This window comes from Apis mellifera, linkage group LG4 (assembly GCF_003254395.2).
Source record: "Apis mellifera strain DH4 linkage group LG4, Amel_HAv3.1, whole genome shotgun sequence".
NCBI lineage: Eukaryota > Metazoa > Arthropoda > Insecta > Hymenoptera > Apidae > Apis > Apis mellifera.
Window position 1 is genome coordinate 6,486,368 of NC_037641.1, and position 23,521 is coordinate 6,509,888.

Sequence of the window (23,521 nt, forward strand, 5' to 3'; positions counted from 1 at the left end):
CTTCTCGGTGAACAGTTAGACAGACGTTTTAATTATTACGCTTGTGCTTTTCATTGAACACCCCGGGAAATTCTTCCCCCCACCGTTATTGTCTATCGGCGTGATGATCGGAGGAAGCCGATTTAAAAATATTATTCCTCGATCGAGGCAAGGAAACCTCTCTTCCGGGCTTTGACGACTCGTTGCGTCTCTCCCTTTCGTTCCACTTCAGCGTGCCACGTGCTTCTGCGCACGATCGTGCGGCTTCTTCTTCTTTTCCTTTTTTTCTTAAATTCTTCCACCAAGTTCGTCCGGTTTCCGAAAAATTCCACCAAAATTTCGACACGTGCTCTTGTAAAAATTAATTTCAATTGATTTAAAATTAATAATAATAAAAACGGTAAATCTCTCGTAACGCAATTATTACGTATACTTTGAATTACGCTTAATTTCCGCATTTATCTTTCACTTTGTTCATAAATAATTTATAGGATCGAGATAAATGTGAGCGTAGTTAAAGAATAACACTTTTATTCCCCCCCCTCTCTTCTTCCTAGTTCTATTCTTCGAACGTGTATACAGTTTCCACTTTATCGTATGTATACACGTTTCATAAAATGGTTGTAAGAAACTGTAGAAGACTTTAAAAGCGAGCATTAATGTCTCAATCTTTCTCGCCTCGTCACACCGCTACACAAGTCTCGCTCTAAACAATCTAAACCCAGTTACACTGGACGAGTCATCGAGCTCCTCGAACAAGAAATCCGTTGCTTTCCCTCGCTCCCTTCTCGGCCACAGAAAAATCACCGAGATTCAACCTCGCATGGAACACCACCACCTGCGTCAAGAAGCCACAATCAACGGTAACTCGTTCCCTCGACGACCTCCTCTTCCAAACATCCTCTCGTTTTTGCCGCAAAGATCGAAACAATCGATATTCGACTTCTCCCCATTTCTGTACCGTCTAATTTCATTTGGGATCTGACTCTGACCAAACTTCTCGTTTCAACCCTTTCGAATCGAAGTTTCGATCTTTAAATCCTCCCAGTCGCTCTTCTGGATTGGAAAAGTCACGATGCTCATTTCTCTCCTCTTTCAATCGAACTTCCGATCTTTAAATCCAGCCATTCTTCAGCCATTGGAGATAAAACAGTCACATAATATCATCGATCGTCGAATCCATCACTTTTTCCACGATTGGAGCAAGCAAAATCACGATATCAAAACCTCTTCTCCAGCGAAGTTTCGATCCTTTAAACCCGCTACCTCCTCTATCCTCTTTCGTCAAATGAATCAAAGCGGCCGACAGTCGCCGTTTCAACCCTTCCTATCCAGGTTCCAAGCAACGAAGCTTGGTGTCGTTGATCGGATATCGGCGAGGAGTAAATCCAAAGGGAACGGTGACGAGCCGAGACTTCTTCTCTCGCGTCTCGTGGAGGAACGTGGAGAGAACGAGCACGAGACTACCTGCACGCGGCGCCGTGCGCTCGTACCTGAAAGCAGCGGCTCGCACTGCGCTCGAGAACGAACCCCCCCCTCGCTCCGTCTCCGTCCCTCGTGTTCCTCGGCGCACAGGCCCCTCTTCTTTCCCCTTGCCGCGGCAACAGGGCCCTACATAGATCCGAATGACGTCACCTGGTTAGCTGTCCTACGTTCACCAACCTGGCCGACCAAAGGCCCACAGCCAGGGCTGTGCGCTCCTCGGGCGCTTTTTCTCTTGCCCTCTTTCTCTCGATTCTCGTGATACTTTTGAGGCGATGTTGAGAGGCGAGAGATGAGTAATTTCACGCGATCTTGTTCCTCTCGTTATTCCCCTCCCCTCTTTTTTTTAATTATTTTTATAGGTAGATTTTATTAAAGATGGGAGAAAAGTAGAAGAAATAGTTTTAAATAATGTAAAAAGAACCATTTATTGATTCCTTTCTTCGTAAAAGAATTATATTATGAGAATTTGTAATAAGCTCTTATATAGCAACCTGCGTGCAACGATGATTCATATCGAAGGATCCTCCGAAGGGCTGTGAAATATGTTTGAAAGGGAGCAGGTGTTGGTGGGTAAGGTTGGTAAAATAGACGAGAGCCCCAAAAGGCAGACGAAATAAAGTGAATTTTCAGAATGATGGTTAAACTGTTACTGAATATTTTCAAATAAAAATCAAAGAAAGAAAATATGTATTTATGAAATTCGGAAAGAAAATTAGAAGAAAAGAAAATTTATCGTGGATAAATGGTTCTATTATATTTCCATCGGGAATACGAAACGGCCAATTGATTCTTTGATACATTAGACTTGCATCATTGTGGAGAAAGTCTTAATCAATAAGACGGCTTATCAAGGGACATAAAATATGCTGACACAGTTTCTTATCCGTTGTACGTAGGTTACACATTCAGATAAGAAATAACTTTACCTCTTGAACAATCAAATTTCTCTTTCCTCTGAAATAACTATCTTCATCAACAAGATTTTATTATCAAAAAATTACTTTCCAAGAATTTTCAAAACAAATTATCGCAATAAAGAATGATAACCAGTAATCCTAACCGATTAAAATAAAAAAAAATAAGAATCATCTTCATTACATTTATTCTTCCGGTTCATTACGAACACTCATATCGACTTTATAACTTTCTTTTACGCAAGAAGAGAAAGATTGTGCGTGAATATCAAAGCAATCTGAAATAACAAAAATAACAGAAATCCAAACTTGCCGATATTTATGCAAATTTTACCTCTGGATAAGCGCACGAACGTGCAAAAAAAGAAAAACAAAAAAAAGAAGGATCGATCCTTGAGTTGAATCAGCAGTTTATTTTCACGAAAGATCAAGCTTCAGCTTCTGCACAATCTCGCATTAAAATTGCTCTGTACGTCCCTGAGGTCCACCACTCCTCTACGTAGAATTAACGCCAGTCACGAGGAACGGTTATCCGTGTGTGGTCGTGAAGGTGTACGTGAATCGTACGAGAATACGAGAGGCCCGTACTACGAGCACTGGGACAAAGCCAGTTCTACATATTCCACGGGCCTCCCGATATACGAGATACGATTGGGCCCCGTCGTGTCACCAACGCGTAAAGATGGTGTACAAGGGACGAAAAAGGCGTAGTGGACGCATCGAAAGAGTGGACGCTTGAATTTATCTGACCAAATCGTGTCCTCGTGGAGGCGAGGCTGTGGATTTCATTCAGAGATTTGTCGATTTAAATTTTTGATTCTGACAAATTTTTATTGATACAATATTATTTTATTGATTCAATATTTATTGATACAATATATATTCAATATTTTTCACAAGATATTTTATGGAAGAAAATAAATCAAGCAAGAAGATTCAATTCTTTGTACGATTTATGGAAATAATTTCCGCGAATGATTACCTTCCTTGTTTTCTTAGAAAATAGATATTGGATGAATGTATAATTTGCGATGCCCCTCAACGATGAATTTTATACACGAATAAATATGCGATCCACGAGGCAATCGTGAACAAAGTCCCCAAAAACTCGATAAAAGCGTGGTTTCCGGTGGGACGAGAGACAGGATTCGAAACGTAGGAGGGATCGCTTCCACTTAAATATTCATATAAACGAAGCGTTTTGTGCCGAGGCTTCGTTCACTATGCCATTTTGTTTAGGAAGAAGGAAATAGTACCAGGGCCCACGCAATTTAAGCGGCTACTTGTGTTACGCTCTTGAACGCCCACGATTCGCGATTATTAAATAATAAGGAGAAGTGAATGGAGCTGGATAAGGAGACTTTCGTCGCGTGATATCAGCTTGGAACGTGCAAACTTGTTTGCGGAAAATGGAATGACACCTACGAGTACGTGGTGTGCTTTAATGCAGGAAGTTGGCTGTCGGATAAGCGCGAAAAAGGAAATAACTAGAGGGAATATTCATTTTACAATAACTCGATGCTTTCTTGTACGCTTATCGCAATTATATATCTTAATTCCTCTTTTCTTACATTTTTAATAGTTGTCTTCGATTATCGAGTATTTGGATTAGATTGTTTAGTAAAATTTTAGAGACTAGTATTACTAAATACAATTATATTTGTTCACAATCAATCTCATATCTCACTTATACTTGAAAAATATTGGAAAATTATGTATCGATAATATAAATTTGTTTTATCATTTATCAATGATAATACAATATCGAAGAACGTAATCATTTATTATAAAAATTATGACATAAAAGAAACAGGAAATCGATAAAAGGAAAATAGTATAACGATTAATTTCCTTCCTATCCTAATGTAAATTCAAAAGCACGAAACGAAATTAATATCGTACGAAACGATTACCTTTTTTTAACATAAAAAATCTATCAAAATTCTGTACTATCATAAATAGGAACAATTCAATTGGCAAAGTTCAAGGGTGGCACGGAGGTACGAAACGATTATCTTTTTTAATATAAAAAAATCTATCAAAATTCTATACTATCATAAATAGGAACAATTCAATTGGTAAAGTTCAAGGGTGGAACGGAGAGTCGAGAAATATTATCGATGAAAGTTCTCTACACGATCGCAAAGATACAAGTTCAAGAGAAACCATTGGAGACTTCCGGAAACAGAGTTTGACCGCAATTGCACCGCAAATCGTACTCTTAGCATTGGATAAAACGAGAATAAATTCCTGACTGGACTCTGGTGTTACGTCTAGTATAACTGTTCATCTGGAGGACAAACATCCCTGATAATGGTGTCCAATTGCCCAAATGACCGGTCATTATCTATGACCGGGACGACGGTAACTGTATTTCCTATACGAAAAATTAATAAAATTTCTTCTTCCCTTAATCGCGCGCCTCTTCGATAACATCGACGTAACGGGATTTTGTGCAATAATAAAAGTTCATTAAGGATAATGCGAGCTGTGCATTCGGTTCGATGTCGAATGCGATTGCTTGAAATGTGTTTCACCATTACTGGGATAGGTTTCGAATCGAAGGTCAATGTTTGGGCGTGGTTTCTCGAGATTTTTTACTACTTTTAGATACGATATTTGATAACGTAGATTGTCCAAAAATGGATTTAAATTGTTGTAGAGAGTAAAAGAAATTATTTCGAATAAAATTAGAAGAAAAGAATAACTTGGATAAGATGAATACGAGAAATAAGAATATATGAAAATTGTACGAAACGATGATGATCTTTGAATTGTGAAATTTATCTGAACTTTGAAAGATTGAGAAGAAATGAAAGAAAGGTTGAAGATAGAGGTATTTTTATGATTCTATCAACAGAAAATCATTTAGACCGAGTGTCTCGGAGGCGAGCAAAAAAAAATTTTTATTGCAACAATAATCGTTGCGGTTTAAAAGAGTGAGGTGAAAGTGCGTCAAGTCTCATAGTCGTAAAGTCAAAGAAGCAACGAAAATAATGAGAAAGAAAAAAAGATCAATTCCAGATGGTTTTTTTACCCCGAAGGTGTTTCGACCCTTTGAATATGTCCCAGGTGAATCACCACCAACTATTTCGAGGTCGAATTCTTGGATGATACACGTACCCCTCCTTCGGTATGCGGAGATACTTCCTTTTCTCGGAAAAAACTTTCATATTTGACGCTTGCGAATAACCATTCTTTTCAATTTTCTCATCTTGAAATTGTGCATATTTTACATTCTATCCATTCATAAATCAATCGGTTATTCGTGTTAGAGAAAATTTGTGTTAGAATGAAAATTGAAATAGTTCAGGAGGACAGATCTTAAGATAAAAAAAATTTCAATTACTTTTTACTGGTTCATGAAATTAAAGTTACATAATTTATATTATATAATGACAATTTGATCTATCATCAAAGCTTGCGTATTTATTATAAACAAAAGAGGAATTTAAAAATAATTTCCCAATCATATAATTCGCATATATTCCAATTCCAATTCTCTCAAAGAGCCTATATTTAAACCTTTCTTTCCCCTCAAAAACAACGAAGAACGAACTCGATAATCCTGCCTCAAAGGTTAGAAATCGCAAGGATGGAATGAAAAAAATAAAAAATTGCAAGGAAGAAACAGTGTGTAGGAGGCTAAGCCCTATTTATACGTTCGAAACAGGGTATCCTGTTGGCAATTAACACACTAGATTGCTAATTAACCCCGTGGGAACACCTGGGAGGATCCGTATGATGCGTATTTTTCTCAACATCAACAACATCAGGAGGGAGCAGACGTCGCGACGCGACGTTTCGTTTCGTTTCGTTTCGTTCCACGCTTTCCAAGAAGTCTTACTCGCTGTGCGTTTACTACAATGAACCTGGGAGGACGTGGAGGGGCGTTTTCCGTTCCCTCGACCAATCAGGGAACACCTGGGAACGTGTTCCTTTGGAGGAGAAAAGTCTGGGGGCCCCGTTACCATCGCTGCCTCTCTCTATCGAAGTTCAATTGCACGGGACTTGCGTGTAGATCTTTCGATTACGCGATGATTTCCATCTATTTTGGTCGACTTCCATATAAATTTTTATTCGACGAGATAATGAAAGGGGACGTACTCTATGGAATATTAAAAATTGTGTTATTCGTAACAGTAGAAAAAAAAATGATATTATATTGAAATTTCTCAAAGTAATTTTAAAAAACTTTGACGATATATTTCAAGTTTATCAAGAAAGTTAAGCTGCAGATTTATAAAATTGATAAATTGAATTAACGTGTATATAATTATAAAATATAAAATTAAAGATAGAAGAAATACAAAAAGAAGAAGAAAAAGAAGAAAAGGTGTCTTTGTTGACCTTTTCTGCAATTATTCAATAGGGCTAAAATTAGACTTAAAAGAACCAGTTTGACTTTACCAGTTTCACCTTCGCGCTAATGTAGAAACTGGTTTCATCAGTGAACCGAAAGAGTCTAACAAAACACTCGAGGAACTACGATTCACTTTTGAATCTAACGCTCCTTTCAATCGTCCTTCTTGAAATCTTTTTTTTACGTAAAAAAATCCGAGGAAATTCGCCCCAAAAAATCCAACCGAATTGCAGATGGATTTCAATTTTAAAAAAATACAATGGAAATGCTTCGCCACTTTTCATCAAAAAATTCGTTCCAATCTTTCTCATTTTACTCCAACCAAGTATTCAATGCCAGCCAGCAATAAACCAAGAGAAATATTCCTCTTTTCCCCAAGATTAGATTATCTATACGAGAGATTGGCGCTGGAGACAGTCGTAAGGCAATGCTTGCTCGCCTGGAACCCTCGAGAGGGTTACGGCCTATGCACTTTCGTCCCGTTTCCTCCATCTCTCGCAGTTTTCATTATCTTCGTGGGAGCCCGCGAGATCGGTCGATGCGACACAACACCTCTCCGGCAAGCTGCACGCGAAAACCATTCAAGGCTGCCCGCTTTTGTTGGCCAATCATCGAAGCTCGTCGATACGTAAAGATGTCAAGGCGGTTTTTAATGAAACCGAGATATCTGTATATAGAGTTGTCGTTGCTTGTTGTTAAATAAAATCGATTTATCAAAAAATTTTGAAAATTTTTTAATTCTAATTAGAATGAAAACTTAAGTCGCCAGTTTGTTAAAGATTAATATATATATATATTTTCAATTTTGTGAAAAATTACTTGACACGATCGATTGATTCTTATAGTGCATGGAGACGTGTAATATTTTTGAACGTATTGAAAAATTGAGATACCAAAAATTGATGTATAAAAATGTCGATCGTAACAGCTATTCGTATCAAGACAGGAAATCTAATCAGTAGATTTCCAAACGATGAGCCAAGGGCAGCAACGAAATTCCACGCATTCCTCTCCATTCTCGTTTCATTATGGATAATGTTAAATGAAATAAGAAAATGTTGCTCTTTCACGGACAATTTGTCCGTTTAATCATGGATTTTAGTAAATAATATCCGGTGACGAGACAGTCTTCCATCCAACCAGTCTTTTTCTCAAGGAATTATGTTTAGTCAGGTCCCCAGATCTTTAATGAGCTTCCCATTCTTTTTTCTCGTTTTACACGTTGGGAAAAAAGATCCATCTAGCTTACCTTGAGGGCGCAGAAGATGCAGGATTCCCGCATGCAGGCGTGTCCGGAAAGCTCCCTGAAACTCCGCCGGAAGATATCGAGGTGCCATAACACCTGAAACGTGAGGGAATGAATTTTTTTTAAAAAATGAGCAAAGATCGACACGAAATCTAACGAAATCGTATAGCAAATTTTCGTTTAACGTCTAACAACAAAGTCTTAAATTTGAAAATTTGAAGATACATACATTTTTTGGATATAGAAAATACTGTGCTTTGATGAAAATTTTACAGTATTTTTATATATTATCACGTTTGTTAAAATTGAATCGAACAGAAATTCTTCTATTCCAGAATTTTATACAATAAAATAATTGAATTTTAAAAATATTTCTAAGAAACTATCAAACTCATCGTTGACAATAAATTTCTCTGTTAAATCTCTGATATTATTATCGCTTCAGTGACGCATCGCCTCATCACAGTGAGTAATAATTAATTAATAATAAATCTCTGAGAAGGCGTTGTGTGCGTTGAACAAGTGAAAAAGAGAAATAAATAAATAACACATGGGCGTATGCGCAATATGAGGAAGTATGTAAATGCGACAACGTGTTGGGTGGAACGAGCAACATCTAACCACGCACGATAGTAACCCACCGTATCGTGAACGCATTATTATTCCGAGGGAAAGTAAATCACAATTTCCGAGGGCCATGTCCTGTCGCATAGCGGAACATTATTTTCGCCTTTCCGGCCTGTCTGACCAAATATCCGGTGTATTCCTAAAAATCATTCACCTCAACTGGCAATTACAACGAATCATAACTCTGTATCATTTTGGAATCCTATTGAAAATGACGATAATTAATTCGATATTGTCACCGATACAATATCTTTTTTTTAAATACAGTTTTCTTAATGTTGGATATGTTTTTACAATTACCAAAAATTGTAATTGGCGTAATAACAATAATTCTTGATTAATATAATTTTATAGAAATTATGTGTCCAATTAATACGTAATATCGTTGGACAAGTCAATTTGACGCAATAGAATTTTTACAACGATAATCGAATGGGGAGAAAAGTACAACGAATAAATTGTTTTTCGTGCAATTAAGTTAATTGGAGAACTCGAGAGATCGCAACGAAACAGCGTTTATAACAGGATTTAATTATCTTTAATATAATTTTGCCTGGAAGAAGAAAGGCGGGACTTGGAAGCCTAGCTGGCCACTTTTGTGGGTCAGGTTATTTACGAAATTTATTGGAAGTTAATTCGATTCATTTGTACGCCAAGAGGAACCGGGTTGATTCGATTTAACCGAGGAAGAATTGGCATTGGCATTGTAAATTCTAATTAAATCCTTTCCCTCCACCAAGGAGGAGACACTCGAGTGTGAAGCGTGGAAAATAAAGTGTTAAAAGTACACTTTGGCGTGTCTGTAACCCTTTATGAATATTCATCTGGAAACAAATTAATCAACTTCTCATAGTAATACTTGACTTCTTAAATTGAGAAAAAATTAATTCAGATTTCAAAGATGCATTTATTCTTGCTCGTTCCGTCGTTGAAATGATTCTGTTAGAAATTGCAAATTAAAAATATTCGAACTAATCCTTCGTAATAATATCTTATCTCTTCTTTTTAACAATTTTTGCAACGTATCTAATCTTTCTGAAAAAAAATTCTCCTTCAGAATTATATTTATCAATCGAGTTGAGTTAAATATATAAATGAAAGAACGTTGATCCGTGAATTTATGGAATAATTTCATTCATTCTGTATCAAGAGATCCATGTCGTCCTCTTTTCTTTCTCTCTCTCTCTCTCTCTCTCTCTCTAAGCCTTATCGTAAAAGGAAGATCCACAAGTGAGGTGTGCATGTATATAGGCGGGAAAGTGTTTTCATTGAATGGATGTGTTTTGAAAGACTCGTGGGATCCAACAGGTGAACCAGGGTCCTTCTTCCATTAGGAGCGTATCAATATAGCTTTCAGGTCAAGTCGTAGTATAATACTTGAAAGGCAAATACATGATTTAGTTATTACGAACATCTCTCTCTCTTTCTCTCTTGAAAAGCTAAAACGGAATATGCATTGGAATAATATAAGGAAGCGTTTTATCGATAAAGGAAAAAAAGAGTACGTAGGCAAAAATGATACGTTATGACATTTTTAATAATCTATGTGCATCAATCATGAAGGCATAATGAAAGATAACTGTTTGAGATTTAGATAAAGAGTTGTTGAAGACTAATGTAGTAAAATTAGTATAATTATGACAGAGTCTTATTGTTACATCTATTGTACTCTACGAACAATAATACTGGTCACACCTCGATACATATTAATTGACACTGTGATCAGCGTGTGAAGCAATTAATGAGGAAATGTTATACGATATATATTCGATTAATTCATTCTGAACGTCCAATTGCTTGTCTGTATGGTTTTATAATGATGAAGTAACTCATTGCGAAAGTCAATCGATAATTTCCTTTCACTCGATCGAATCATCGTTCTTTTTTTTAAATTATCTTTGCAATTAATTTATATCTACTTACAATCGTTATCGTTAATTAATGAATCTCTCTGTAACAAATCTCGACATTTTTTCCAGCTATTAAACGAATAAATTCGTAATGGAGGGAATTAAATTCACACTTCACAAACTAAGACTGTGCTAAATACCTAATTATTGTTGCATGACTTCGAAACCTTCGTTTCATGAAACGCGCACTTGAAAAGAACTCTTTTAATTCTTTTTTTCTCTACATTTCAGTACAACTTAAAATGTACCGTAATTCTCGTACTGGAAACTCACGTTCTTCATAGAGTAACACGTGCTATAAATCCTGTAATTTTCGAAGACAATTTTCTCCATACTATTCATTCCAAAATTGGAAAAACATGAAATATTAACCACCACTTTTTTTCTTCTCCTCTCGCACATTCAAATCTCACTCAGATTGTAACAAAAATTCCTTCGAATCCAATTGCACAACAATTTCTTTCCTCCTTCACTCGTTCCTTTCAATTCTGTTATCAAAAAAAGAGGCAATGAGAAAAAACCCTTCACACAGTATTGGCCGCGTATTAATTCGCCGCGATTTCATCATGAGAGCGGCTCGTTTCACACCGACGTGTACCCGATTTGCATGCGTAACCGACAATTTCACGCGATTTCCATACCGCCATAATGGACTAATCGCGAGATCCATCTAAATGGAAAAATTTGTGCTGATGCGGAAACGCGTTTGATCGAGAGTTTGGGGAAAAAAGAAGAAAGAAAAAACGGTGTTCATTCACCGATTGCAACGATGAAAGGTGACGGGAAAACGAGAGGAAAATGGATCGCGCAACTCGGCCGCATAGCGCTCGTGTTTCTTGCGACTTAATGAAACCTTGCGTTGCCTGTGTTCTATTATCGATGTATCGAGCGAATATCGCCTCTTGTAGTTCGGTTTGGCTCCTTTCGAAACCGCGAACGGGTTCCATTGAACGTGCGCCGACTCGAGTTCCCTCTGTTTCGGGCCTCGTTCGCGCACATACATATTTAGATGGAGAAAGAGAAATTCTTGAAATCATTTGAAGGATTGTTTTTATGCATTTCGCGTGGAATAGAATTTTTAAAAATCGAGATTATTTTATTAAATTTATGGACAAATTGTATTGGAAGATTTTATGTGTTATAATCTCGCTGTGGAATTGAAATCAGGTTATTGTTCAAGTATTGACTTTCAAGTTCATATTTACATTGATTGAAATTTTTCTTGATAAATAATATCACGTGTATATAATTTCGTTACGAAACGAAAGCCTAAAGCTCGTTTCGTTTTCACATCACGAAAAATTTGAGCGCGGAGACACCGATTGTGAGAGAAACTTTATAGAGAAAGCTTCACGCGTCCGTGAATGGAAATTTTTGAAAGTCAATATTATCGTTTATTGCATTAAAGGAATTAAAGATATTCGACGATTTCGTTTAATCGATTGCAAACTTACAAAATAACAAAATTCTACTATCACTTATCATGGATTAGAAAAATTATTTAAAAATGTAATTTAAAAACTTATCTAAATACAGGAAACAAAACCCAGATATATCAAATTCCCAATATGTTAACCGCATATCCACACTTTCAAAAAAACCCATCTACACCTCGAACCAGCCCAAACCACAACCACAACCTTGTCCCCAAAATTCCATATCACGACGTGAAAATCATCGTCTGAACAAATTTCATCCGAACAACAAGTTCCCCAAGCAAAGCTTGCTTATATACGCTTTGAACAAGCCCGACCTGGCCGTCGAATCAACAGGTACACAGCCTCGAGGATCGAGATACATGTAACGGTATACTCGTTATTTCAGCGCGCGTCGAGCTGCGCCATAGAGAAAAGTCTTATGCACCGGCGATATAAAATCGAGACGATACCATTCTGTACCAACTGTAAATACAAACTTGGAGAAAAATTCAAACCTTGGCTATCTGGAAGAGGGCCTGCCTCCTCGGTCTTTGCTCCTGCTTCATCCTCCTTCTTCCTCACCACCAGCACAGGCGCGACCCGCTCCTTCCTCGAACCACGGCGTCTCGCGACTTCTCCTTCACCGTGCAACGATTCCTCGAGATCATCCACGATCGATTTTCAACGGGCTGATTTGAAAGGTAACACTGCTCATGATTCAGCCTTTTCCTTTCCTTTCCTTCTTCCTTTCTTTCTTTCTTTCTTTTTTTTCAACGAACAACACGAGCGCACAAAATGACACACGAGGGTTGCGCGCAAAGCAACAAGTACTCTCTTAGCCGGGCGTCGATGCAACAATGCCCGGATAGGGCTGGGACCGGTCCGCGCCGACACCAGCGCCCGTGGGACTCCTGCGGACAGGTTGGGAAACGAAACGAGCACAACCGCGGACCCGTGCTATAGTACCGGTTCTTGGTACGAGCTATAGTAAGCGCCGTATAGTACGCTATATTGTGCACACTTGTGGACGGGGAGATTGGAGATTCAGGGACGCACAGTCGTTCGTATCCGTATTGTATCGCGAGGATTCTCTGTTTACGTGGTCGAGGATTTCTTTTCAGGATTTCTCAGGATCGATGTGTTTGGCGAGGGTGGTGGAAGAGGCGGTTTTCCTTCGAATAGGATTAAGAAGGGATAGGAATATAATTTCAAATGTTACAAATGGAATGGAAACGTGTTTATGCGTTTCTTCTTTCTTATATCCAGAATATGTAAAGAATTAATTTCATAATTTAAAAGAAATATTAAGTATGAATTCTTCTTTTCCTTTTTTATATAAATAACTGATAAAATTCAAATAAAGAAATTTCCAAATTATAGTTGAGAATATTTCCATATTTCGTTAATGAGAAAACGAAATGTCATCTATTAGCTGTCCATCATCCATTAACAAAGCGAATGGACGAAATAAGAAACGGAGAATCGAGTATTCCAATCGAAATCTTAAATAAAATCCCACGAGAGGGGATCTTGTACAAAAATCGTATCCTCGAATACGTCCCTGCTGTTTACTACAGTACACACACGGCGCGGCCATTTTTACTACGAGGGCCGCAGCGTGGGTGAGAGGCCCGGGGTCAGTTGTGACGCGACGTGGGGAGGGGGAGGGGGGGAAGGGAAAAGGGCGCTGGGGTGGGGAGAGCCGGGTTTTCGAGCGAGCGGAAAGGGGAAGTGGTGCCCACGGAAGAGGCCCGGCATTGTGGCGGGGGAATAAGGGGACACCGATGAGCGTATAGCGACACGAGGTCGGGCGGAGGGGATGACAAAGGGGAAGAGGAGAGGGAGGGGAGAGCCCATCACGACACTGACAGCGTTTTACGTTACGCTACGATGCCACGAGATTGTTACGCAATTTGATTCGGGAAAGGATGAGTAATTTTGGGAACTCTTTCCCTCCCTCCTTTCCTTCCTCCCCCTCTTGCCGATCTCTATCTACGACCAATTTTTACGTTTTAGCGTCCCGGGGCAATTTACGCGGGGACCCTTTTAACGGGGGCGTGTGAATCGAGTAGAGTTTTGTGCAACCGTGTTTCACCGTTTCTCGTGTCGGCGACGCGTTGTCGGTGAATGGACACGTAGTATTCGCGTACGTGTGACCGCATTAATATTAATCGGACATGAGCCTCGTTTGGAGCGTCTGGCCGTCAATGAGAATCGATTTTTTACGTTCCGTATTCGAATGTTTTTTATGATATTTATAAAATTTTCATATTTGTAATCATGATTCTGGATCATGGTTCATCGGTTAATTTATATTTCGATATAATGATAAATTGTTATTTAGACAATTTTCAAAGATAGCGTTACAAAAGCATGTTGACTTTTTTGAAATTTTTCCACTTTATAATTTATAAAGTAATTTGTGTCGAATGTTTGTAGAAAGAGTGGTGAGCAAATATACTCATTTCTTCGCGAGAAGGAACTATAATTTTAACCAATTGAAGTTGGTAAAAAAGAAAAAAAAAAGAGGTAAATTTGCGTCGAAACGTTTCCAATTCGTTCGTAACATGCGTTTCACCAGTAAGAATAACAATTATCCTCCACCATACAATATGTACGAGTCCATATGGCGAATCGATAAACGGCAGCAAATTTTTTTAAACAACTGGTACAATGGAAAGAAAGGTCTAAGAATTATTACATCGCTCTAATAATGGAAAATATTTTACTCTCGCAGAATCGTAAATCTTTTCTCGTGTAAATTATGACACGTGTTGAGTGAAAGAAAAATATATAATAATATTTCTTTTCTATTTTTTTTTTTCTAAAGGCAACTAATGATTGGAAAAAATTATTCATGAATTACGATCGATAAGATGCGAGAACTTTGAGAGTTCGGCGGAGAATGGAGTCGATTTTAACCAAGTTCCAAGTGGATATACGAAACAGAATTGATTTAGACGACGCCTTCGCAACCGGTCTTTATATTTGCATGGCGCCATGCTTGGATTCTTGGAGTAAGTTAGCTTTCGAATCAAACGTGAAACAGAAAATCGTAAGAAATAATATTTTAAATTTGGAAATTAAAAAAAGAGAAAGGAATTTTTCGATTGTTAATCAAATCGTATTTATTAACTAATAGAATATACAATATTTTTTGAGATAAAAATTAATGTTTGAAATTCGTTGAATCTAGAACGATTCTTTATAATACAAGTTAAACAACCATTGAGAAAGAGATTTAAAAAAAGAACATTACCAATAAAGGTTCGAATAATGAACGAGCAGAAAAATCTCGTACAAATTCTACTTTAATTTAATGGTCCTCAATGTTATAAAACACCGTATAAAGTAATACATGAAATTGGAAATAATTGGAGATAATTGGAACTGCTTCTTATTTGGCGAAGTGAATGGATCACTTACACACAATCATTTGCTCTAAACACATTCACACGAACATAAAAATTACGAACATCGAAACAAAAAGAAGAGTTCCAAATTTTCTTAGAAATCCGTACTACAAAAATCAGAAGATTCTTCTTCCGGTAAAAATCTTAAATCTTATTGAAATGTGAGCCACAATTCAGGTAGTACGTCTCGAGTGCTCTCAACCCAAAGGTCTTAGGTCAATTAGGAAGCGATATTCCCGAGCAAGTAAAAAAAAAAAAAAAAACCATTTTCTTCAAAGATCCGGCGGTGTTTGAGGATTTCCAGACGCCGCCTGTCTGGACCAAACAACAATGAAAGACTTTCTTTCTTTGAGAGTAAAATGAGAAGCGATAACAAAGAGGCTGTTGGTCTCACGGCCATGCACTGCCCTCTCTTCTTCTCTTTACTCTCGGATACTTTGCAGACCTCCTACGCGGACAATTGTCTTTAAGTATTCGAAGGTCCTCACGATGCTTCTTTTCCCCTTCGTTTAGGATAACATCGTTCTGCTCTTCGTCACTTTGGGTTCGAGGTTAAAATATAAAAAAAGAAGGTTTTTGGCAATAATTGGAAAGGTTTCTTCAAAAATGTTCGAAAAATGGAAAGAATGAATTTTAGAATTTCTTGAGATTCTCGTCGTATTGCACCGAGATATTCGCATCTTCTCAGAACAGAAAATCAACGTGGGCGACGAATGCAACAGCCATTGTTCGAGTTGCACGAATAGTTCGAAGCTGCGAATGATGAACCGGTTACAATGTCTGCTTGAGAAAGTAATTGAAACCCGCGTGCTTGCGATCTTTTGCGCGCAACTCATTACCCTACTTCGACGCACCTTCGGATTCTTTGCGAATACAGAAGTATATGTCTCGATATTTGTGCTTGCAATGTGTTTATTAGTATCGTACACTCTTGACGTATTATTTGATTTATTAGACAATTACCAGGTCTTTTTGTCGAGAATCGCTCGTTTAATAATAATATTCTTCCAATTTCAATTTCAAGATCGCTCTGTTTATTAGAAGAATTTTTAAAATCTTGAAAAGATAGAAAAATTTTGAATTGGATGCTCGAAACATTTTACTGTTGCGTTGGAAAATTATATTTCTAGATTATTAAAATAAAAGTTAATTGTTTTCGGAGTTATTAATAGTTTTTTTTTTAAAAAAAATCTTCTAAATTTAATGTATTCATTATAAACAAGATAGGGAGGGAGAGATTCGATTCCGCGAACGTTATTCGATAATAATAGAGGAACAAGCGTGGAATAAATCTCGACTATCTATCCACGGTGTTACTATTCAATTTCGAATCAGTAACGATTTGAAACGCATATTAAGGTTGTATCGTATTGCTGACAGCACGTACGGCGTATCGTTTATTCATTAGCTCTCGGTACACAATGGTAATATTAAAACGCGAGGCACAATGGTAAGAAGACATAACAGTACTTTCTACGATATCCCGATATACGATGCGTGAAAGAATCGACGTGTGTGCATAAGTGTGCTGAAACAAATGAAACTTCATTTCGTCGTCACGACGCGAGTTTTCAATGTGCCGAACCCCGTATGGGATAAAAACTAATCTCTCGGTATTATTGATAATACGCTTAAATTTTTAAGAAGAAACGATATTATTAAAAAATTTAATCTCTTAACTTAATCCGTAACTGTTGTTTAAGTATTAATTAAAAACTATTATTCGAGTATTAATTATATAAAAATAATATGAATGATTTATGAATTTCTTTTTCTGGGAATAACGGACGATAATATGGTATTTATTGGTAAAGATAATAACTCGTGAGAGAATGTTAAATCTCGGAGATCGAAATCGGTTTAAAATTATCCAAGGATGCCATTTTCAAGATCACCGAATTTCTCGCCATTTGGCGTCTGTTCTGCGCGAAACGCAGCCGTTCGATTTTTTTTTTTCTGCCGATATTGCAGTTAAATACGTGGCACGCACGTTCCAGGCAGCAATTCAACTGCCTTTCGATATGCACACCCCTTGCAGGGTTTCACTAGCGCATCTGTCGCCACGCAATACCCTTTCGATACTATGCAGGTGGTAAGTGCGTGTCCTTCGATTTTTCCTCCCTTTCGTGACGTTTGAGTTTCACTTTCGTTGTAACAAGCGTTTGAAATTAATAAAATTTATATAATCAACGAAATAATGTTCTCACAAAGAGGGTAGTTTCTCTAAGGAAATTCAAATTTTGCTAGGAAAAATTAACAAGCTGTCGTTACATTCTTTTTATATTCTTTATATTCTCAAGTATTATCCGATATTCAAGATTAAAATATTTCTATCTCGTTATCCAATATTATAAAATTAATAAGTGATTCTTTAACTTTAATCCAAATAGGAATCAAGGTGACTCGAAATCGATTCGAATATTAAATTTCGAAACGAACACGTGCTGCGAGAAGAGATTGATTCCGTAGAAAATTCGGTCAGAATTTTTTTTTTATCTCTCGAAACGAAGGTGGTCGGGAAGGTAAAAATTTTCTCCAACCTGCAGCCCCCTCAAAACGCAGGTGTCACAGAAGCTCCGTGACATTCAGCGGCGCTAATGCACTGGAAAAGGGGAACGCAGGTTCGGTGTTAGGCACAAAAGGGAGCAGGTAAAAGTTTTTCAAGTCGGTGCAGGGGTCGGTTTTAAGCTACCTGCTTCATTCCAAGACCACGCTCAACGTGAATCATTCCGACTTTCAGGATCTTCTCCACCGATCTGTCACCTCTCATCTGTTGCTCCCTACGATCTCGTCTCGCCATTTACATTTAAAATAATGTCCACGTAGAGCACTGGGGCCAAGCTCCACTTGCTCCCAGATTCTTCACGGGACGTTGCTTGAAATTCTAATGTATATGTAAATATTTGAATTTCTCGTTTAGAAAATTTCATTCTGCGCGAAAATGAAAAATTTAGAAAAATCCATTCATTTCCATAAGTTATTATATACGTCACGTTCAAAGTGAAAATAAGATATACATGCATCATGAATATACGTAATCATACTAATAATATATTGTATGTAATAAATGACGAAAAATTGCAATTACAAAATGTCGATGATAATGCTCGAGTATAATATTCAAATTAAATGGAATAAAATTGAGCAAGAAACTGAGTAAGGAAGAATCCAATTACAAACTAAACAAGAATCTAATCCGTATGAACGAAAAGAAAAAAAAGAAAAGATATTTGTTTGCCATTTGATAACTCTTGAAACTACAATAAATCCTGACAGACTTACACGCACACACACGCACGCGCGCGGTAATAATTCTAAAGGTAAAAAACGAAAGATACACGCGAGGAAGCTCGGTTCGACAACTGCAAAAAACCTCGAGCAACGTTCCTACTTAATTTAACCTGTACAGCAACGACACCCGAAGGGTCGAAAAGTCACGGGGCAGCACGGGCTGCGCATTCGCATTCGGTTGGACGCGTTGTTGGATGCGAAACCCTTTCCTTTCACCGGAGGATCGGTGGCCGAGGATGAGCACCGGGAATGCGTGCCTCTTACGTTGACATTTATTCCCGACTGGATGACCCCACAACACCTGCAACACGGCTGATTGACCTCTGCACCCTCCGGTGACATCCGAGCGAAGGCAAACTATGCTACCGCGTTAAATCAAATTGTCGGCCCTCCCCTCGTTCGATTCGTGTCCCACCTTTCGACAGACCTTCTTTGAACTTTATGACAATTAATTCAGCGATGGGACGATTCGATAGTATTCGTGCGATCGTGAGGAGATAGGAGTAGATCTTCGATGATTCTGTCAAGTTGACAAATTATTTTTGATTCGAAGAATTGTGATTGCGAAGTTATAAGTTGAAAGAAGAGGAAAGATATAACGAGATAAAAGATTCTGCACGAAGATGAAAAATTTAGAAAAATCCATTCATTTCCATAAGTTATATATATATGATATACGTCAAAAAATAAGATATAACAACCTGCAGTCCCTCAAAAATTAAAAAGAGAAATCTGAATGTACGATATAACGTTCTATTCGTCAAACAGAGGAAGAAAGGAAGAAAGAAGCAAGATTGAAAGGGGTTAAAGAAATGTTTCGGATCAAAGAGGAGAAATAAATTCTTCGATGAGGAAAAAATCGACGAGACTCGGTTAGATCAAAGGTGCAGCGACGTAGGCCACTGACATTTCGCCTTCTTCGACAGCGCACGTGCTGTTCGCTCTCGAACAGGAAGAAGCGGTAAACCGAGCGCATTGATATTGGCTTGGCCACCGGTGAAGAGAAAAGCGTAATCGGTGCACCTGTGCTTTCGAAATTGCTTTTTTTTACCAGGTTCGTCCAATATATTCACTCACGGTGTTCGTCTCAGTTCGATTCTGAATCTCTGAAAAATCGATTTCCTTGAACATTCATCTTGATTCATCTTGATGTGAATCTTTTGAGATACTAATTATTGACGCGATCTTTTGAAATGATTGTGTCATTGAAAGCGTATGGAGAAATGCTCGCGATTTGTATGCATATTATTTCGAATGAATGCGTTGGCAGTGGTTATTTATCAATGTTAGTGATGCAGGTATTTCTGTCTTTGATAACGATGTTGACGATTGTGTAGATAGATTTTGTTGGATAAATAATATTTACAGTGAAAATCTTTTTAAATCGTTGTGGATATATAATGATTATTTTATTATTGTACAAACATTTGTTGATTATACGAAATATTGTTAAAATTGTTTAAAGAAAAATCATATTAATCTTATAATTAAAAATTGTTTAACAACATTCATCTTCTCCGGCCATTACAACCCACCAACTGAACTTCACAATCATAAATTTCATAAGATCATTATGAACTTCAATTGCCTATAATATTTCATCTGCCTACCATCAAACATTCTGCAGTTGGACAGAGTAATTCCTAGTCTCATTTGTAAATTGCTTCTAAACGCATTAAACTGCTGTAACTTCTAAAACGTTTTCCAAGTCGAGGAAGGAAAATCGTTAAATCGATAAAAATTGTTCTCTAAATTATGTATTTATTCGTAAGATCCAACATTAATTATAATTTCACTCGGCTTTTAAATATACAATTTTTAATCTCATTTCAAAATCAAATCTCTGAAAGATCCTTTTTATTTCTTAAACGAAACAGAGATTAAATTTTTCATACTTTTTCTCAAACAAATCTCCATCTCTAAATCATTCTGAATAAATATTTCCCAAACAGAAAAAGGGAAACCACAGATGAATTTTCTTTCATGCTCTTCCTCGAATCCGAATGTCGCTTGTTCACTCGCTAATTTATATGATTGCCGTCATTGGTTGCACAATCATGAGCGATCCTTTCACCAAGAAAACGACAGATATCTCTACTCTTACGATCTTTTCGCCATCCGAATGGCCGTTTACCGCACGTGCGCCTCTCACTGTTCGCAAAAGAGGCAAAAAAGGAAAGAGAGAGAGAGAGAGAGAAAAAGAGAAAGAAAGAAACGCGCGAAACACGACGCAGAAATGACTCGGGGAGATAAATGATCGTCTTTCGTCGGGGATAAGATTCTCTATAAATAGAGCAAACCGTGGAGCAAATCGTTTTATTTGAAATCGTGGCTACGATATCAGGATCCTCTCTGCGGAGAACGTTCATTAATTATTTCCATCCTTATCCATCCAGTCGCGATTAAAAATGATCGTCGAATGATTTTGAATGGAAAATTAAAATTTTTCGATGGGATTAACATTATTAATTAAACTTTCTTCAATTCGAATAGAATATATTCTTGTTGAATTCTTGTTTTAGTTATTTCTTATATTATCATAATGAAATTAGAGTTTGAAAAATTCTATATTATTTTCATTATCAAAGATTGAAAATCAAAATATATTTTAATTACATGTTGTTAATATAATCCTGATGTTTCTTCATAGCATATTACAAACCAGAGAGAGAGAGAATGAAAAGGTCGTAATTCGTTTATAAATCTTGAAAAGTTTCCAAATCTAAACCGCGTAACCCTATTTTTACCCAAGGAACCAAAACAGGTTCCCCCCAAACTGTAAACTCGGCTCCTTTCCATCTCGGACCGAAATGACCCAGCAGCATCCAGCCTGCTTCGTCTTTCGCTTTCTTGTCCCTCTATCCGAGGCTTTCTAGCCTCTTGATCGAGGTGGTGCTCGCACGTGCGCCGCTCGTTCCAAGCAAAAGGAGGAAAAAAAGCGGAGGAGGAAAGGGGAGGAGGTGGAAACAGAAACAGGTTTCCCCCAGACTCGATGCCGCTGGACCGACGAAAAGCGTCGAGGGTACGAGCCGAGATTACCATGGTAGACGTTGAAATATCGTGGAACGAGCCTCTGTTTCTACGATCGGGTAAATAGCGTTAATTATCCTCTCTCGCATCGATGATGTAGAGCCACTTTAAGGGCTTGTAAGATTACGGATCCATTTGTGCGATAAACACAAAATTCTGTGTTTCTGATTCAATTAATCCTGATCTTTATTTTTAGTGCGTGGAACGAAGAAGATGGAGAAGGAAGTAAATGGATTACATTTGTATTTTAATTAATTAATTAATCCCTCTAGTAGTAGTATCTTGGCCTCGTTCGAGGAATGGAATTTAATATTTTAATTTTTCTCCAAGAAACTTTTTGATGAATTAATTAGATATAGTGGATAACGAGGTAATTTGAAATATTTTTTGAAAGCTTAGAATATATTGATTATGTATAATTTTATGTAGATTTTAGAATGCTAAAATGGGTTAAAGGTTTGAAATTGTTTGATAGAAGATAAAAAAAGACGAGATAGGTAATGATGTATTCTTTCTCGTCTTATATATTTAATATTGAACGAGTTTTCTTAAGAATCATCGTTCGATGATTCATAAAGAAGTGTAAGAAACACATTATCCTTGACAGAATTTTATTCTGAGATCATACACCATTCCCTTTATCAATAAATAAAATAGGATTCTGGGTTATTAATTAAATACATGGATTTGCTAACTCAGAATTAACCAATCTACCCAAATTACTTAATAAACTTATTTACAGTACTTTATATGATAAATTAAATACTCATATAATAATATTTTAATTATCAATTTCTCAAGAATATAGGTCAAAACACAGGGGAATCATAAATCAAAATTACCATGAAATAACTTTTAACTACTTAATATCTTAAAGCAAGAATCTTTTAGTATTTAATTTATATATTCAAAGTATAATATTTAAAAGATGAAACAAATCACTATTATAAATTCCATATTCATTTACGTTCATAAAAATACCAATTTACATAAATATCCACATTTTGAAGATTCAGACAGTTTGATTTTACGTCTGGATACATCGTGCTTCGATTCATGCGAGCAAGAAAACAGTTCCGATCGAGCGAGCATACTCGTGCAAAGGAGCGGAACTTGCGCAAATGAGAAGAGATTTTGCAAGAGAGCAGACAATTTGCACTGAATATGATGATCTATGAGCAGAGAGAGAGAGAGAGAGAAATGATTTCTTCGATCGAAGAAATCGAAAAAATAAGGATGATGGAAACGAAGATTTGAGAAATTTTAAAAGAGGAATATTAAAAAAATATAGAATAATAGAGAATGCATATATTATCGTGAAATTGAGAATGAAAGAACTTGAGAATTTATTTTAATTTGAATTTTTAAACCGTTTATGATTTATATAAAAATTGCACAATTGTGTTGGATTGTAAATATTTTGAATGCAAATCATTTGATTATTTCAAAGCAGATCTGGATAGCAATGAAATGATACAAATATGTTGATTGAAGAGATATGTTGAATGCGACCAGATTCCATCTTTTAATTCTTTTAGATCAGAGCGTTGATCTGGAAACGAGTTTATAGGAACAGCATACTCATACTTTCAATTATCGACCTTTAATGAGATATTTCTTAACCAGAAAACTGTTTTCTAGGAGAAAACAAAAGAGGAATGCGAGAAAAACATGGCTTCATTACTATATGATTTCCAAGTCGTGGTTAAGATTAATCATAACTGTTAAATGAAAAAGAAATTTTTAACAATCAAGAAGGAAATTATTTTTCAACAAATTCTAAACAACTTCTTTCGCCCTATCCAATCTTGTATAAGTTTCAAGTTTAACTTGAAACAAAAGTCA

At 36.9% G+C, this 23,521-nt stretch overlaps 1 protein-coding gene across 3 annotated transcripts in view; it reads right to left on the reverse strand.

Moving 5' to 3' along the window:
• The window catches only part of LOC411038, an 89,912-nt gene that overhangs the window by 19,267 nt on the left and 47,124 nt on the right, over positions 1-23,521 (reverse strand). For 2 of the 3 annotated variants that reach the window (XM_016911877.2, XM_016911876.2), the window contains exon 3: positions 7,991-8,083. In XM_016911877.2, the coding sequence (XP_016767366.2) occupies positions 7,991-8,083 (93 nt within the window). Of the gene's footprint in view, positions 1-7,990; positions 8,084-12,457; positions 12,817-23,521 lie in introns of those variants that run through there. The other variant, XM_006562338.3, reaches the window with a different exon arrangement.